At 44.8% G+C, this 19,458-nt stretch overlaps 1 protein-coding gene across 1 annotated transcript; it reads left to right on the top strand.

Annotated features, from left to right (window-relative positions):
- Positions 1-3,208: 3,208 nt before the first annotated feature.
- On the top strand, positions 3,209-17,943 carry LOC144943675 (YY1-associated factor 2-like). The gene is made up of 4 exons (XM_078871381.1): positions 3,209-3,412; positions 7,641-7,769; positions 13,327-13,503; positions 15,706-17,943. Exons 1-4 carry the CDS (start codon positions 3,387-3,389, stop codon positions 16,085-16,087), a joined length of 714 nt encoding a protein of 237 aa, XP_078727507.1. The 5' UTR covers positions 3,209-3,386; the 3' UTR covers positions 16,088-17,943.
- The last annotated feature ends 1,515 nt before the right edge of the window (positions 17,944-19,458 follow it).

The following is a 19,458-nucleotide window of genomic DNA, read 5'->3' as shown; positions in this document are numbered from 1 at the left end:
CACTCCTATCGTGTTTTTTGTATTGTTTGTTGTTGTAACGTTCTGACCTGCCCCGACTGGGCATCTGTCAAAAAGAGCTTTAGAGTTCATCGGATTCCTGCAGTATAAATAAACATTCTTATTCCGAGTTTCATGAGACTCAGTTTCAGAAGGCTCCTGTGCACGTTTTCGCAGTAGGGGGGCAATGATTGCTGCTTTGTGTAATTTGCAGGTAATTATCGAGTAATGCAATTATAGAATCATCGAACTATTGGCCCAACGTTCCATATTTACTGAGTGTAACCCATTTAACGTAATCCCAATTATAAGTCTCAAGCTAAATTTACATCCTTGAAAATTTTAGAACGTTTTTATGTGGATATAGTTTTAGACTCGTAATATGTGTACATTATATTATTTTATTTATATTATTATTTATATTATTTATTATTTATTTTACCTACGTGACTTTACCGAAAAAACCTAAGAGTATGTGTACACTCACTCATAATAATCACAATACATATTGTGATTGAAGTACTGCATTAAGTACAATTTAACGATTATAGCAAATTTAGATTTAAAGCTTTCGTGACTGCGGGGATTCATATTCTTGGTTCTTTCGGTAAAGTCACGTAGAAAGGAAATAATAAATTAATAAAAATAAAACAATCAAACGTCGTGAGAATTGTATTGTTTTATTTTTATTATTTGATTATCTCAAATTAATGAAAAATTTAATCACATCATTTTGTATACGATGTTGTTTTTTATTTAATTCAAAAATATTATAATTCCGCATATCGTGTATAAAATAAGTTAGTGTTTTTTTTTAACGAGCAATTAGAATTAACGGGAAGTTTAGCAATGAAACTGTCGGGGGCGCTCGCGTGAACGACCTCTGCGTTGTGACACCACGCGCATCCATGACGTCATGACGTTACGACATCTTCGCTTCGGACGAACTCGAACGGAATATGACGTCATAGCGCATAAGCAAAGACATGACGTCTGGCTAGTGTGAGAGCCCCCTCCAGTATTGCCCATGACGTCATCACGAAAGTCATCAACCAAGCTTGGTGTGACGCCATCAACCCAGTAAAAATGCCAACGTCGGGAATTGTTGACATGTGATTGGAATTTTGATTTAAAGCTTTCGTGACTGCAGGGATTCATATTCTTGGTTCTTTCGGTAAAGTCACGTAGAAGGGAAATAATAAAAGAATATTCTTATTTAATTATATTATTATTTTATTGTTTCCCTTCTACGTGACTTTACCGTAAGAACCATGAATATGTGATTGGAACTTAATGTTTCCTTGACCCACATTAGGAATGTGTATCCATTTTCAAGGTTATTTAATTTAACCCGGTGAGAACTCAAGGGCCCAAGATCCAGGTCTCATTTGCATGAGTGACCTGCACGAAAACCCCACGCACACCTGTAACGTAAAATGGCGTCACAACACAATGACGTCACCAGAAGTTTACGTTCAAAATAGTTACTCTTTGATTCTTTCGGTAAAAACAAATCGCGACGTTTCGATCGCAACACAACCGGTCGTCCTCAGGCGGAAAAAATATAATCCAGCAGTGAAACTGCTGAACCAGCGAGAGAGCTTTAACAACAAGGTTAAAATATTCTTGGTTCTGTTGGTAAAGTCACGTAGAAGGGAAATAATAAAATAAAAATATTAAATAATAAAATTCTCACGACGTTTCGACTGCAACACGAGCAATCATCATCAGGTGTGAAATCCACAGCAAGAACATTTTCTTTTTTTCAAATTTGATGGTGATTGCTTGTGTTGCAGTCGAAACGTCGTGAGAATTGTATTTAATATTTTTATTATTTTATTATTATTTCTCTTCTACGTGACTTTACCGAAAGAACCAATAACACGAATCCCTGCAGTCACGAAAGCTTGAAATCAAAATTTAAATAAAAAATAAAGACGAGTTAACTCAATACAATATTATATTTCTCCACGTAAACAAAAGTAGTTAAAGGCTCGACGGCATTTTAGAAAGTGAATAGTTTCAGCAGCAGTGATCCAGCACGTGCAAGACTGCACCGATTTCCACGCACGGTGTCTCATGAGCAGAGTTCAGGTTTCCTTACACCAACGCCGGTGAACTAGCCACATGTTGCATTGTTGTGAAGTATGGAGCCGTTCATAAATGACGTCACGCACCTGGGGGGGGAGGGGGGGTCAGACATTTGTGACGTCACATCAAAATGCGCAACTTTAAATAAATATCGACAACACGTTCTACTGAATTAAATAGACTTTTTTCAATGTTTTCTCTTACAACATCAGAGTGCAGCGCCACATTAAATACGCACTACAATGACAATAGTTTAAAGCGATTTGAAGCATATTTTTAAAAAATTGGGAGGGGGGGGGGGGCAGAGCTTTGTGACGTCATATTTGAGTGGGGTCTGACTTTTTGTGACACCGTGTGACGAAGGGGGTGGGGGTTGAAAATCGTTCAAAATCGCGTGACGTCATTTATGGACGGCCCCTAATTACAATGTAAATAAGCAGACGATATAAATTCGCATTTTCTGTCGATCTATCGGACCCATCAGATCCACAGTTCACTCGAATGTATTCAAGCAAACGTGACTGCTGATGAGATACTGAATGTCGAAACCAGTCCAGAGGTTTTGCTTTGTCTTGAATCAATGCTGCTGTGAAATGATACACTCCCCAGAAGGCCGTGCGGCTGATGGGTTGATAAAGTAAAACTTTCATTGTGAAATATGAAACGACAGATATATGAAGGAAGGCATTGTCTGCCTTTTTTAATTAACGTATATTCTCCACAACGCCAATTATTATTTTGAGTTATATATTCAGGTTGCACGTGTTATGCGTGTGTGGGGGTCACGTCTCATCATGTCATCACGTACGGTCTTACGCCGGCGCCATGACGTCACCCCCTCCTCCCACCCGAGACTCTCATAGTGGGAAGTTGCGCGATGACGTCACCCAGCGACGTTGAGGCGTGGGCGGAGTCACGCCCTCTGACGTTATCACGCGGGGTCGTAACTCGGCGACATGACGTCACCCCCTCCCACCCGAGACTTTCGACGTGGGAAGTTGCGCGATGACGTCGCCCAGCGACGTTGATGCGTGGGCGGAGTCACGCCCTCTGACGTTGTCACGCGCGGTCGTAACTCGGCGCCATGACGTCATCACCTCCTCCCACCGGAGACAATTGAGACGTGGGAAGTTGCGCGATGACGTCACCCGGTGACGTTGATGCATGGGCGGAGTCACGCCCTCTGACGTTATCACGCGCGGTCGTAACTCGGCGCGATGACGTCATCCGGCGGTGGTGGCGGCTGCGATCCCCGCGAGGCGAGGCGAGCGTAGCTCCCCCCTGCACGCTCCAGCGCCATGGGCGACAGAAGAACCCTGAGCAGGTAAAGAGGCCATTTCACTCGATGTCTTTCCGATTTCCGTCGCTTTTAGTTGTTGTTTTTGACGGATTCTGCCGAGCGAAATGTGCGAATCCGTCGTGCCTCGTCGCGGGTTTTAAGTGTTTGTCGGGACGGAGCGGGACTGGGTGAAGGCGATCACCTTTATTGTTTGTGATGCTGCGCAAGTAACTAACAACACAAACTCAACATATTCGCCCGTAACATCACCGACCTAAAAGGAAAAAAAAAACAGGCGACGTTTCGGGTAATGGCCCTTCCATAGAGATAGAGAAGCGAATTGGAGTAGATTTCGTAGCGCGGATAAGCTTCCCGAGCCCTGATTGGTTGAAGGAGACGCAGTTGACCATTGGGATCGCCGCGTTGGCCCGGTGCCTGCGCCGTCGACCAATGGCGTGCCAAGCAACGGCGCCCCCGCGCGCATTCGCTCTGCGATTTCCAAAGGCGGTCGTGCCATGGCGGTCGTGCGAGTGCCAATGACTTCAATGTTCTTCCCCTGAACCAATGTTTCCCACGGGGAACTTGAAGCTTCCTCACGGTTATCCGGGTTCTCATGACCTCATTGATTCTGACTCTTACCCAGGTCCGGGGTCTCTCTCTCACGGGATCTCGATGATTCAGACGGTCTAACTCTGGACCGGTTTGCGGTCTCTCACGTGGGTCCCAATGTTCCAGACTGTATCATCCACGGATGGTGTATTGATCACGGATTCTCGATGATTAGCACTGCCACATCCGGGACCAGGGTCTCTCTCGCACACGGGGTTATTGGGGTCTCTTTGGGGTTATCAGAGGTCTCTCGATAATTCATGCTGTCTCAAACCAGGATCGGATTCTCTCATGGGGTCGTTCTTTTTCAGAAGCGACCTGGCCACAAGTGATAGCTCAACGAAGTGGATTATCATGTGGACATTTATAGTAGCCAAATACTCTAAACGCATGTTTCTAAACGTTGAGGGACAACCCGAAGGACCGGAAGAAAAATCCACGCGACCACGGGGAGAAGACACAAACTCCAAATATACAGCAGGCGTCAGGGTCGGGGTCGAACCCATGACCTCCTGTATACCATGCTAGGTAGTTAAAATCTCGCCACCGTGGCGCACAGAAAGTGGGGGGGGGGTCCACTGGTGCTTTACAATTGCCCGCCTGTGATGACGGGACGAGAGAGAGGGGAGAAACTGATAGGAAAGCCGAGAGAGAAAGAACGAGAGGAGAGGTGAGTGGAGAAGCTGTGAGGTTAGAGTGAGATGAGAGGGGTAGTGAAGAAGAATCCGAGACGGGAAGAGTGAAGACAGAGGAGGTTGTATTGGTGAGAGGTGAAGATAGTGGGTAGATATTGAGAAAGGAAGTGAGGAGAGGGCAGAGGTGAGGATAGAGGCTGGGAGGATACGCGCGAGAGGAAAGGAGAAGGTAGGAGTGAGGGAAGAGCCGACGATGGAAAGTAGAGTGAGGGGAGAGGGTAAAGGCTGGGAGGGTAACATTGTGGGGAGAGGTTATGAAAGGAAGAGATATACTCTTAGGTTTTTTCGGTAAAGTCACGTAGGTAAAAATAAAAATAAATAATATATATAATAGAAATAATAATAGAAATAAAATAATAAATCACGACGTTTCGAAGGCAACACAAGTCTCTGTCATCAGGTGGGACCGTCACAGCTAAATTTCCTGTATCAAGTGAGGAAAAATCCAAGAGACAAGCTCTTAAATACAAGTTCAGGGGGAGGGGGGGAGGGGCTTATCTGAATGTGGTAGCCAGGGAATGGAACGGTGGCGGGGGGGCGGATGTGGTGTACCGGGTGAAGAGATAGTCAGGTGTCGGTAGGGTAGAGATGAGGGGGGAGGCTGAAAGAGAAAGAGTGAGGGGATAGGGTAGAGGTGAGGATAGAGGCTGAGAGGGGGCAGGGGTAGTGAGAGGATAGTTTGGCCATACTTCACACTGGTCAGTGCGGGTCGGTAAAAGGTGGGTGCCCAGGAGGGATTCGGGTATTTAAACAAACATTTTTTATACCAGGTAAGGTTTTTTTTCAGAAGCTACTTGGCCACAAATGATAGCCCAATGAAGTGAATTATCATGTCGAAACGTATAGCAGCCAGATACTCTAAACACATGTTTCTCAATGTGGAGGGGAAAACGGGAGGACCCGGAGAAAAATGCACGCGACCACGAGGAGAACATACAAACTCTAAATATACGGGCATCAGGGCCGGGATAGAACCCACGACCTCCTGTATACTAGTTGAGGTAGTTAACATCTCGTTCCAGTGACACCCCATATCACTCGCAAAAGATGCTAGCTGTCGCCAGGAATCTGGTTGTGGAGTTCATAGTGCAGTGCACTAACTATTGTACCACCATATCACATTGATGAGAGGCTTTGGAGTGAAAAAAAATATACAAAAAACTAATAAAGGATGGTTAGTATGAAGAAGGCTGATGGTAGAAAGGAGCAGAATGATGTAAGAAAGCTATGGAGTGATGTAAACGAGTGAGGGGAGAGTTTGTGAATAAGAGGATACTTGGAGAAGTGGTTTTAGTAAAGTTGAGGAATAGTGAATACATGTTAATGCACATCCCTGGTTCATTTTATTGTTTAACGGTGTACACCTGACACCTTCACACCTGCCTGCAAATATTTATTACCTACCTGCATGAGTTCCTGGCAGTGGCCTGGCTTTTGAAGGGAAGACGGCATGAACACAATAGAATGGGTGATTCATGCCCTGAGAGGTATCATTACTTTCCCCAGCAATTATATAAGCAAATAGAGACGTGGTGCTGCCATATACGAAGTTAGTAGTGTCTACCTCATTCTGAATACCAACCACCCAGCTTTCTCACATATGTCTCAGTGTCTGTTAATATTTCAATTCGTTTCATGATAGTCCATAAAGCTTAACCACATATGCAACTGGTTTTTAATCACATACACAACAAGTTTGTTGAACTTGCCGAACTACAATTTAAGCCTATACACACTTGTACAGGGCCTTGCGGTCCAATCTTCAAGTTATGTCTCTTCATACCCTCTACATTTTCGGGTCAATCTAGAATTGAAGCTTTTGTGACTGAACGAATGAGTATAGTAATTTTTGGGTCATTAAATAAACTGCTTATTTTCTCTTCCTCATTGCTTGTGTCTCAGCATGGCTGTGTGTGAGCCCAAAAACATTTCCGCGGGGTACTGAGAATGTACTTGTAGGGGGCACGCAGTGCTTCAATTGTGTGGGGTTTTTTTGTGCGGGCATCCTCAAGTTCGAAAACGCTCACTACGCCACTTTTGCTGTGGTGAGTGTTCTTCCCTAAATTGTCGGGGTAAAAAAACCCAGTTAATGTAAAGCGAAGCATCGGGCAGGAAATATGGGAGTGAAACCCTGCCGCATACCGTTAGTTTTACAATGGGGTCCTTATGTCTGCAGCACAGGTCATAAGGTCACATACCAATGCGGTCCAACAATGGTCAAATGTATTATAGGATGCCGTGCTTCAAGCAGCAGTTCCTGCCTTAATTTTTCTCTGAACGGCAAACTGGTAAATGAGCCAGGCACCGATTTAAGTTAATTGAAAAAAATAACTTCTCATGCTGACAATGTCATTCATCCAAGTACTGCAACAAGTTGGTGTTGGTGGAAAGCCAAAGCTCAATACGGTTTCCTTAGTCTCACTGTGTGTTTAGGAGGAAGCGATTGTTATGTTGTTTTGGTATAGGTAAGTCTAATAATGTTGACATTTGAGCCATTTAGCTTGTATACACAGTCGTGAGGTGGTGTAGTGGTTAGTACATCAATCTATGAACCTGGCGATCTCAATTCTGTTCCCATTCATGCCGACCATCATTGGCCGGAGATATCTGAACTGGCCCTGGCCCACCCCTTCGCCAATCCACTGCTGGAAGAGGTCTTCCCCACACTATGGGAGTTATTTGACCAGACTTTTCCATTCTGGTCAGCGCTGTGTGGTAAAGGCAGGGAGCATAGCTTTAGGAGTTTATCACAATACCAACAATAGATTTCGCTCCATTACCTTCTGCTGACAAAATATCCCTGTAACCCTATTAAAACCTGCTTTGTGTGAGGACAGCAATCCAAGCACTATCCAGGCACAGACACATGCTTAGCTTCCGAGGTTTGGTGTATATTGGTTATTTTGGTAATAGGATTTTTTCGTTGCGCCTGCCTGCAATACGTTCACGTTGCTCTTTCATTGTTTTAGACCAAAACGAGCGGCGAAACCTCAACACCAAGACGACGGCTTCTGGGACTGCAGCGTGTGCACGTACCGCAACAAGGCGGAGGCGTTCAAGTGCAGCATGTGTGACGTGCGCAAGGGGACCTCCACGCGGTAAGGGTGGACTCGCGCCCATCCAGGGCTTCTCTCTGAATATTTTCCGGGTCAAAGGTGGACGAGTAGGCACGTAACCAGTAGCTAAAGCTATAACGAGATGTTTATTCGATGTGGTGTACCGGGTGACTGAAATTTTCTGGGTCGCGAACGTGGACACACCTGGCTGTAATTAAGCCCTGCTGCCACATACCTCTCCACTCTCATCCCGGTACATTCCCCACAGTGTCTCATTCAGTTTCTGCTTGATAGGAGTGCTGCTCTTTCTTGGATGCTGCTGCTGTAGTCTGGAACTCCTTTCCCGATGTCATCTGTGCTGCCGACTCCTCGTCCCTGTTAAACTCCAGGTCTCAAGATTGTACTTTTGTCCTCTTTGAACTGATTGTTGCTTCGCCTTAGAGTATCTTTAGCTACACCTTACTGTAAACATATATTGCCTATCCCTCCTTTTTTAGTTCTCTGTAAAGCACTTATCTCTTTTTTGTACAGTGTCTTGCGTAGTAATTGCATTTGGACGCTGTACACATTAAAATTACAACTTAGTCTGCCAACACCACCTCCACTCATCGGGAAGTCGCTCATTCTCTACTAATGCTTTCAATATCTGAATTATCTTCCTCTGGCTGTCCACCCTGCTATAAGACCTTTCCCTTGTTCAGGTTTAAGGCTTCGTGCTTCTATGCCTATAATTATTGACACTGTTGTTCTGTGTTGTTTCCACCATCACAGTACTGTAGTTTTCAGTCCATATCCTAACATTTCTTCACCCTCTCCTTCACACCCCAAAAAACCTCTACACTTTCCCTGAACCCCATGGAGTGCACGCCCTCCATCTTGTACAGTGGGGTTGTTCAACTGGCGGCTCGCGGCCTGCAAAGGCAGTTGCTGTCTCGTCGAGCCATCACGAGATACACACTTGTGAGATAAGAGAGATCTACATGAGCTATAGATGAGAGAGCTGAAACGTGCGATGAATATTGGTGAGCCGAGGGATAAACAATAGCGATGTATGAGAAAGCTGTGGGCAAGGGATGCAGGTTAGTGACCTGAACGTGAGATAAACTAGAGAGAGAGATGAGAGACCTGGAGATGAGGTATAGATTAGTGGTTACACATGGCATATAATGACACATGGCCTACATGCGTATGCTAATACAGTAAAACCTTGGATTGCGAGCATAATTCTTTCCGGAAACGTGTTTGTAATCCAAAGCACTCGTATATCAAAGCACTCGTATATCAAAGCACTCGTATATCAAAGCACTCGTATAACAGTTGTGATCACGTGACGCTCGGCAGACAAAGCGTAAACACGTACTACTCGTATTGCAAGACCTCGCTCGTTTATCAAATTAATATTTATTTAAAAAATTTGGTCGTCTTGCAAAACACTCGCAGACCAAGTTACTCGCAATCCAAGGTTTTACTGTATTATAATGTGGCCTGCCTGAGACTAGTTGGGAAACCCTGGTGTGCAATAACTTGAGAGTCAGTCATGTTTAGATGCTTGATAAATCAGATTTGTGCTGTCGTTAGTATCTAGCACAACAGATGGACAAACTGAAGGACATGACTTCTACACCTACAGTAGATCACCATCCATACATAGGCTGCCAAATGTAGGTGCTCATTGTATAGTGACTTGATCAGTCTCTCTTTTATGGCACTGAATAACAACTTGATTTGAAGCTTCCGTGACTAAAGGAACCCATACTCTTTGGTTTTTCGGTAAAGTCACCTGATGATGACGCTTGTGTTGCGCCCGAAACGTCGTGAGTTTATTTTATACCTACGTGACTTTACCGAAAAAACCAAAGAGTATGAATACCAACTGGCAAATAATACATTCCAATTGTTTGTTTAGTGTGGCAATCTATTCGATGGCACCAGGAGTTTTTGAATGCATAGCGCTCACACATCCTGTATAAGAGTAGAATGAACAGTGGTCAGGTATGTAATGAACAGATTTCACTTCACTACATTCACAATAAGGTGACTCATTTTCCATTTTTCAAGAAGATAGCCGCACCTGCCATGTGTTGTTCAAACACGATCAGGGGCAGTCCACAACACCAGATAACTTGTTTCGTTATCTGCCGTCGCGTGCGGCAGTGGTGGTAAAAAGTGGCCAGGTGTTGTATCACCGGTCACCGTCCGTCATCGTCATCATTGTTTCCTGGTTATATGGCTCCTGGCACAGACCTGGATATGCGTGGGTGGACAGTTTGGCACTGAGCTCTGTGTCAGTTCACTGGAGCAAGGAAACATCTGAATGCTCCCCCCTCCTGTGGGGTGTTAAAACATAACACAAAACCACGTGGATATGGTTGGTAATGGCAAACATCCAGAGGCATTTTGTGTACTGAACATGTCATGAATGTTGTAGTGTGGAGGGCAATAGGTATGTGGTTGTGTTGTTTAGAGCTGCTGACGTGGCTCTCAATCCGATGAGTTTGTGTCTCTGTCATTGGCCGACATGGCCTTTTAAACCCTCCGTGGTTGATAAAGTGGAGTACCGCTTTGTGAGAGGTTAACAGTGGTAGTCAATGGATTAGCGTACCCCTACATAGGAATGCTACATTTCCACAAATGGTTAAGGTCTGTAAACAAGAGACGAGCACTACCCTAACCTCAATTGAGCAGGAAGTCACTGACTTGTGTGACCATAATGTTGTTATATTCATTTTGTTATTTATTTTTCACGCAAGATTAAAGCGGCATATCACAAGCTGACAGTGCTTTCAGTAAGCCGAAGCAAACCGTTCTTTGTGGCACTGAGTGAAAATGAGCCACTTCTAGTTGCACGTACCATGGGGATGAAACGTTTGGAGTGAGAGTGTCTGAAAAAAATTGACATTAATAATTCACGGTGGTAAATTCATCACAGAGGGAAAGCGTGTTTAGACACTGCTCCAGATGGCCCCGACTGGTTCTCCCCTCCATCCTTTTCTGAATCAAAAGGGCCGCCGTGGTATTGTTGGCAGTGACAACAGGCTGTGAGGCACGATTATCCGTGCCTGTCCACCGCTTATATAATCGCAGCCTGAGCAGCGGCGATGAGGTTTGCACCGATAAGTCTATTAGCGGTAAGCTTCGAGCAACAAGGCATCGCCGGCATCGAGTGAAAAACGCCAAGACTCCGGCTGCCTTGGAGAAAAGCGAGGGGAGGTTTGCTCGTGTTTAATTTAACGTGGCACGTTAAGGCCCTCCAGAGGCTCGTGGCTAAGATAAATAAATACAAACCCTGGGTTGTCGGGGTTGGCTGTAAATTTCGGCTGGTGCATTGGGGGTAGGGTGAGAACGGGAGGAAAGGGCTTTGCCAGACACATGTCTGCATGCCACACTGCTATAAAAAGGACCGTGCATGTCTGGTTTGTGTGGGTGTGTGCACTGGGGCAGGGTTTTTGCAACTAGAAAGCACTGTTACGTTGTTTTTGCCTGGCGGTCTTTGGCCTTGGTCCATACAAAGGAAAGTTGCCGCCAGAAGAAAACGTGCGCTGCATTAAGTTTTTTCTGGTCATGCTCCATGCATTTAGTTGTGTTTTTAGACGTCGACTGTCGGGTGCAGTGCACTTGAACGCACAGTAACAGTTGAAGGTCCATTTCATTGGAGCTGGCCAATAATGCACGTGTCATGACCGTTGTCAAATAAGCATTGTTTACCGAGTGGTTAGGGCTGTCATGTAAAGCACACCAGAGTTGTCATTGTAAAAGCCGCTTTGTTACATTATAATTTAATCATCACTTTCATTTTCAGCCCTTTTGTCAATTCAATGCTGGATGAAGGCTTCCCCCATGTGTGTTGTTTGACCATACTTCACCACAGTGGTCAGTGTAGGCTGGTAAAGAGGGTTTCCCAAGACCGGTTTAATAATTCACTTGCCACTGATATTAACGGTGCGCAGCGATCGAGCTCGGTTCATCGAGTTCATAGCGCAGTGCCTGAACCGCTGCTCCACTTGCGTTTTCATACGCCTGGCCAAATACATCCACAGGGCGATGCAGACAACAGATGAATTCATGCAAGACCAAGCTGTGGTAATGGCACTTGCTAGCCCGGTGGTTAACCATGGGGCGACTATTTATGGAACGTGGCGTGCTTGTGGTCTGGCATTTGTGGCCACGCATCGCTTTAACCCCCCCCCCACCGTGATTTGCCTGTGCGCTTTGCAAGTGGAATTTAATGATGGAAAGCTTGCACGTGGAAGGAACAATTTACACCAACATACAAATGCAAGTCTTTTTTTTTGGTGGGGGGTGGGGGGGATGTGTAAATCTATCCGATGAGCATCTGCCAAAGGATGCAGGCTGGTGAGAATCTGATCAGCATGCTTAACCAGCTCAGGCAAAAGTGTGCCAAGTAGATGAGATCTGTGTTGTGCCAATTATAATGTGCCCAGCTAGGAGCTCATGCTGCCCCTGTGCCAGCAGGTGAAGCAGTCTTCTGACTCCTAGGCACAGGGTGTCCTTCCATTAAATTATAATTTCCAAACACCATTTTATAAATAGACCGTGGAATGATGTGGGTAGCGGGAAGCCGGCCAGAACATGCAGTACTCTGCCACATGACAATGTTTTGTTAAGTTGACCTGTTTTATTACAGAATCGTCATAGTCTGCAATCTGTCTAATTCTGCACATGAAAACTCAATTCTCTGTCCAAGGCTGGATGAATGCCTCACCATGCTGTCACTGCCGATCACGGTTCTGTGATGCCGCAATCGGTCTTATCCCGCACATGAAGCGATTTCATCACTCCATAGCACATAGAGTATATACATGTAAATGCACACTTGTAATCATCAATATCACCAGCCATGGTTTATCCACTGCAGGTTGAAGGCTTCCCCATGCCGATGCCACTCATCACAGGCATCCTATGCCACACCTGTCTCATCCACTGACTATCATCCTTTCTAGCGAAGTGTTCTACCCAAGCCAACTCAACAATGTTATGTTTCGGTCTCCTTGGATTAACTTTTGTTCCCTAATCCATGTGCTCCTGTGCATTCCACAGAGAGAGAGGAAGAGGTTTATTGCAGCACAGTGGCGCAAAAATACGTCAATATTTTCGACGTTTCTTCTTCGAAGCCACAAAGTGCCATAATTACATGGCTTTGGCTGCTTGGATTTTCTTTGTCCGTGCGCTTCTATTCTGTACCTCGTCTCTAGTCACATCCACCGTCCTCGTATCTCATTAAATCGCATCTTCCCATCTCTTCATCCATCTCCCCTACTCCTTCTGCCCTGCACCAGTGACTTCTCCATAGTCTTTATCATTGCATATTCTTTATTTCTTCTTCAAAACAAATGTACAAACCATCTGTGTCTTGCTTCCCTGACCTGGAAATTATTAACTTATTTTAAGGTTCTAACTTCTGCACTCTGCCTCCTGTCCATCAGAGATATTCCCAACATCCGTTTGGGGTTTAGTAAAACACGGATTTAAAAACGTTAAAGTGATGTTTCTAAAAGCAGAAAAAAACTGACCTTTTTCTGCACGCCGAACCCTCCCCACCACCCCCACTGTCCCCCACCTCCGACCTGTCGCTGACCAGCAAGCCGCGTTACTCGCAGCTGGTGGCACAGCAGGTGGTGCAGCAGTACTCGCCGGTGCAGCCGCCCCCCAAGAAGGAGAAGAAGGATCGGGCTGGCAGCGAGCGCGACAAGACCGACAAGGAGAAGGACTCGCTCTCTTCCGTGCCAGGAAAGAAGAGCAGCGGCCGCAAGGCTCGGTAAGTGAGACAGGGCCATAGCGGTGGGGGGAGGTGCAGAAGGTCGCCATTCCCTGAACTTAGATCCAAATAGGTGTTAGAAAGGGCCAAGGGGGCCTCGGATAGGGACTCATCTGACATTTTTTCCTGGGGCTCCAAAATAATTTCAGTGGCCCTGATGCAAGGATGGCAGGGATGTGAATATGATGTGGGATAAAAAAAATAATAGATCACGACGTTTCGATCGCAACACAAGCGACCGTCATCAGGTGAGACAATCACAGCAGGGAAACTGCTGAAACAGCTGAAACAGACTTTACCGAAAGAACCAAAGAGTATGGATTCCTGCAGTCACGAACGCTTCAATTCCAGAATAATGTGGGATCACAATTTGTCTTATTTTAGTGAAACTTGTTAAGGTGCACACTATCGTCTGGTGGGATATTGTTCAACACCGTTGATGTGTATCACGAGTCTACAAAACCGTACACTCAGTGGCACAACTGTCGAATGTGGAGGTGGTACAACCGAAGCACGGCCCACGAGCCGGAGAGGCACAGGCAGAAGAGGGGAGGAAATTGGACGGGTGGGGGGGGGGGGGGTCCCATGTGATTCCTTGTGTCAGGGCCCATGCTGACCACGCTGCACCCCTGCGTACACTATTTGATGACGATGGGCATGGCGCTGCTTTCCTGTAGCCTGGCACTTTGGATGCAAGGGTCGGTAGATAAACCCGCTGGTTGAAAGTACAGAAAACGTGTGGACATTTGAGTGCTATTCCCTTGTGTGAGTTGTGGGTTATCTCCGGGTACTTCTTAAAATTGAATTGGCCAAACGTCTCAATGGAGTCTTTTAGACTGTCAAACATTAATAGATAAATAGGTTAATATTTTTTTAATGTACACTTTTCAAAATCAAATTAATGCTGACACGGAGATTTATTTTTTATCTGGGCATTTACAATTTCATGCATGTATGCTAATGGAGACATATATTAATGTAAAAAAATCCCCTTGGTACACATTTTGAAAATGTTGATGTTGAACAATCTCCCAAGTAGAATACTCCCTGAGGAATTGACTTGGATGCTTAAATGCCAGGATACTGTAATCATCACTGATGTGTCCTGGAAGGGCTTTCAAAGTCTTGCGCCACGATTTGGACGACCAATTCAATGGCGACACAGCCAATTGCTCTCTTACCAATTTAAATTTCGGGCTTCAGAACGGAGTGTTCTTGTGAACGAGTTTTTTACAACTTAGTCATGCTGCACCGTTCAGAAATAATTATCAACGGTTACACTGAGAATTCCAAAGAGTGTTTTTGCATTGAGCTGCAGCATTATCTCAAGATGAAAATCTTTGCTATAATGAGTGATCAATGTTTACATGTAATCCACCTGTGCGGGTGTTTTAAGGTGCTTCAATCATATCACCACATTGTTTATCTGCAACTCTATAACTGTCGTAATAGGTTTTTACCCTTTCAACTGGTACAAAAACTGACACCTTTATACAAGGCATCATGTTTGCAATAACCACAACACAAGCAGTCAAAATGCAAACAAAAAGAAACAACTCTGATGATGATAATGATATGCACTGTCCTTGAAGTTGATTGGTCCACACCCGAGACAGCTTTTCTTAGAGCCTAGTCTCCATTGGTGTTGGACCAGATGACGTCATCTGGTAAGGGTAAAAACCTATTACTATATTTTGCCACTGGTAAAGGAGGTATCATAGTATATAACTGTCATCAAACAGAAATATGGCAAGCAATTGTAGGACCGTAACAATTTAACCCCCTCCAACAATTAGTTAAATTGTTGTCAAGATTGTGGAATCTGTAGTGGTATGCATCAAAATAATAGTTAGTGGTGAATTAAATAAACATCACCATCAGCCATGATCAATTGACCACGAGATTAAGGCCTCCCAAAGTCAACACCATCTTTCACGTCCTGTGATCTAACAGTCCAGCTAGCACCTACATGAGTATATTAGTCTAATTGATTCTCAGATGCACATATGAATACATATATAGCGAGTATAGTTATCAATTTTAATCGGTTATAACTTTCGTTTACAGCTTGCTCTATTGGCTGCCAGTAATTTCTAGAAAAGTACAAAGAGGGTCCATTTCATCACAGCTGTTTGCACCGAAACAGTCACAAAGTCACAAACCTAACCGTGTGGTGGCTTGCCCTGCACTCGCTCCTGGCAGGCCGCGGCTGAAGAACGTGGACCGCAAGAGCGCCCAGCATCTCGCCGTCACTGTGGGAAACCTCACCGTCATCATCACCGACTTCAAAGAGAAGCCGCGGTCCGTCTCCACCTCATCGTCATCATCACCGCCAGCATCAGCCGTGTCCGTGTCATCGTCTTCCTCATCTTCATCCTCGTCTTCTTCCTCCTCCTCAACAACATCCTCGGCAGCGGTAAACCCGCCGGCACCACCAGGGGGCGGCTGCGTGGATGATTCGACGATGTCGACAGTGGCAGCACATGCAGGCTCGGGCTCAGAAGCGCCGGGAGAGAAGGGGCAGTCATCGCGAGCATCATCCCCCAAAGGTGACTCTGTGTCACTTAACAGCGAGACGGAGTGACCGTGGAGGGGTGAGCGAGGCTGTCTGTCTCGGTGGGAAGGGTGAAAGGTGCAGGGGAATTTTAAGGGATGAGCAGGCAAGGCAAGTCGGTCATCGTGTACATTGTGTAATAATTTTAGTTGAAGTGTTTTTTTATATTTTTCGCATTGCGCCATCCGCCCAGGAGAATCTGGTTTCCTCCCCCCCCCCCCCCCTCTTTGCTCTCAACGCAGTATGGTGGCTCTCACGATGGCAATTAAAGCGCCTGTTGTGAAGGAGCGGTGTTGTCGCGAGTTTGAAGACTGTTGAAGCGGTTGCTGTAGGCTTACGCTTAAATTCACAACTTAAGTATTCCCCCTGCATTGTGCAGCATTAACCCACTTTCTGGACCTTTATGGAAAAAATTATGAAACTTCAGGCAGCGTGACGATACACTCAGGTTGACTTGCATAAATTGTACCCCAACCGTAAAATTGCCTACAAAAGATTTTTTTTTTACTTCCCAAACTTGACGCAATTAACGGAAATGCCTCTTATCTTCATCTCCTGTGTGGTGATATTGAGATCATGTTGGGAGTATGTTGTTTGGCAACAGTATTACAGGACGCAAGGGTACAGGAAATTCAGTTCCATCTGGCAGTACCACCGTGTGGCTTCAAAACAAACGAATGCAAACCGTTAACACTTTAAAACACATTTCATTCTAATTCACAGAATGTGAATGTCCCATGGTGGTGTACAGGTACGTAATGCTGTACTTGGATTCCCAAGGTTGAGTTGTGACGTAGGTTTGATCGTTTTTTTAACGTGAAACCTCTCGACGTGACGAGGCCTTTCAGGGGCATCCCGACTGTACAAAGCAAAACTAGGCGCTGTATTTCGCCTGCTTGAATGCCGTGATATTCTCGCAGAGAACAAGGGGATTGTGACCGGTGGGTTTAAATGTCGTTCCGTCCTCACCTCAACCTCTTCGGTTTAGCCAACTGAAGTCTGAGGCAGATGTACAGGCACTACGGTCACAAGTTAATAACTAATTTTTGTGTATATTTTATATTTTAATGAGTCGCTGCAAGGAGATTTTTTTAAAGGAGTTGTAAGGCGTGGCAGAAAAAAAAAACCTTAATTATTTGCAGCATTTCACAATTCACTGAAGAGGCATGGCTGTTATTGTTGGTGTGGTGTTTGATAGTTTGAATTTAAAATGTTTCATGTTTCTTAAAACTACTCGCAACACAACTTTAATGGTTGAAATATGGTATGCTGAAGCCATATTCCTGGTCAGGAAATTTAAAAGCATTACATGTCACTTTTGGTATTTTATACATGGTTGAAGAAAAAAAACCTCGTGACAAGTCAACAAGCAAAATGGGTGCACTCTACAGATTAAAAAAAAAATACAGTTTGTTACAAGTATGCCTTTTTAATAGTAGAGTTGTGGCAACATTCTGTAAACCATTGTAAAGATTGTATGTCATCATATAAGTGGTGCTTTGGCTCGCGGAAAATGCAGAGGTATATGTTGACGTAGTTGTTTGTTGATGCATTAATACTGTAGTTTAATGTTTGTGGGCCAATGTAAGCCGACCAAAATGTTATAATTTAGTGTAAAAGGCTGCATTTAGTGGTTTTGAAAGTGGAAATGTATACTAATTGAATCGGATAGGTTTGTGTAGCATTAAGGATTTGTTCCAACTCTCAAACTCTGTGCTGCTCTTAAGTTAATGTACTACATATGACATATGCCCACACACCAAAAAAGAATAAACCTGTACATTTTGTACAACTGCATGTGTGGTCAGTGCTGCGGGTTTGCCCCGAGTGGTTAAGTGTGGGATGTCAATTATTTGCCACAAAACAAGTTTCGAAAGTACAAAAATGGGGTCTTGTTTCAAAGTGTGTAAGTAAACATGCATGAGTTTTTTGCATTTAAGATACAAAACATTGAATTATGCTTGTCATTTGAATTTATGAAAAGAAATGTTGAGCTAATTTTCATAATCGGACCAAACATACGCGATGGCACAAACAAAACCGAGTCGACTCGATGGAACAAGACAAATAATCGAATCAGGAATCGGATCATGACCCTAAATCTAGTTAATTCAATTGTTGGGTTATAGAAGTGGTTACAGGCCGACTTGGTAAGCAATGGTACAATGGTCCCAAATGGGTATGAACAAGCTTATCCACCTCAAGAAGGCTGGGAGATAGAAATGTTCTTTTACAACCGAAATCAATGGCCATTGTATCATGCTTATATTACCAAATTAACAAATTGGTCCCTTGTGAAAGCATGCTGTACAAGTCACCAGTGTTCATCTGTGGACAACCCCCATGGGTTCAATTGCCACTTCACTTACAGCCCTTTTGTCATTCCTTTGCTGAAGGTTCTGCCCAAAACCTGTCTGCCATGGGGGTTCAGACATTACTTGTGGCTAGGAATTGAACTTGAGTGGCAGATTCAGTGCAATGAGCTAACCACTGCACCACACCATGATGCCATTGAAGGGGAGATTAATCAATGTGGTCGGCAGGTTCACACAGCCGAAGGCACCAGCTTTCAGCTGGGATGTTCAGTTGCATAATCGATATAAAATAATTGCAACACTACAAATTTTCTGGTTAATTACTCGGGGGCCCTTTTCAAATGGCAGGAACCTCCACATCCAGCCTCCCTCAGCCAGGCACCCCTTAGAAGCTGCACCGCGTGATGCGCCTGATGATGCCAATGTTGCCTGTCCAGCGGCATGCGTTGGAATATGCATGCTGCTTCAACGTAGCACTCTCCACAGAGCAATTCACAACCTGTTTGCTACACCGAGGACCAGGACCCGTCACTGCCAGGTGTCGTTTCTCTGTGGCGGCAGCCCCTGCCATCTGGGAAGCCATCCCACTGCACATTCGCAGTGGCGTTCAATCTACACCGACTTTTAAGAGACACTTCAAGGCCCCATCACTTTTGCCTGGACTTTGATCAACACTGAAAAATAGGCCTCTCACCTCCGTCATAATGTATGTCTGAAATATTGTACGTGTTAAAAATTTAATTATTAATGGTAGAGAAACTGCCTTATATAATCAGTTACATAATAGAACAGATAATCAGGGGAGTAATCAATTACTCAATCGGCTTTGCCAGCTCTACACTTGGGTGGACACTGGTAAGTCCAGCTCCACAGCTAAAACCACCAATGGCTGCCTGGGTTCAATTGCGTGGACGCGAAATGTTGCGCCGCACAGCAAGGAAGGGATTACGTTGCTTCCACTTTACAGTGTGCCAAGGTGAGAACATTCACAGGCAAGACAATTATAGTCCTTCAAATACAAAAATGTGACTGGCTGATTTATCAGCACCTCCAGCTGCGTATACTGCATCACTCGAGGAAATTCAC

Source organism: Lampetra fluviatilis, chromosome 32 (genome assembly GCF_964198595.1).
Source record: "Lampetra fluviatilis chromosome 32, kcLamFluv1.1, whole genome shotgun sequence".
NCBI classification, from domain to species: Eukaryota; Metazoa; Chordata; class Hyperoartia; order Petromyzontiformes; family Petromyzontidae; genus Lampetra; species Lampetra fluviatilis.
This window is presented reverse-complemented; position numbering and strand designations above follow the sequence as displayed.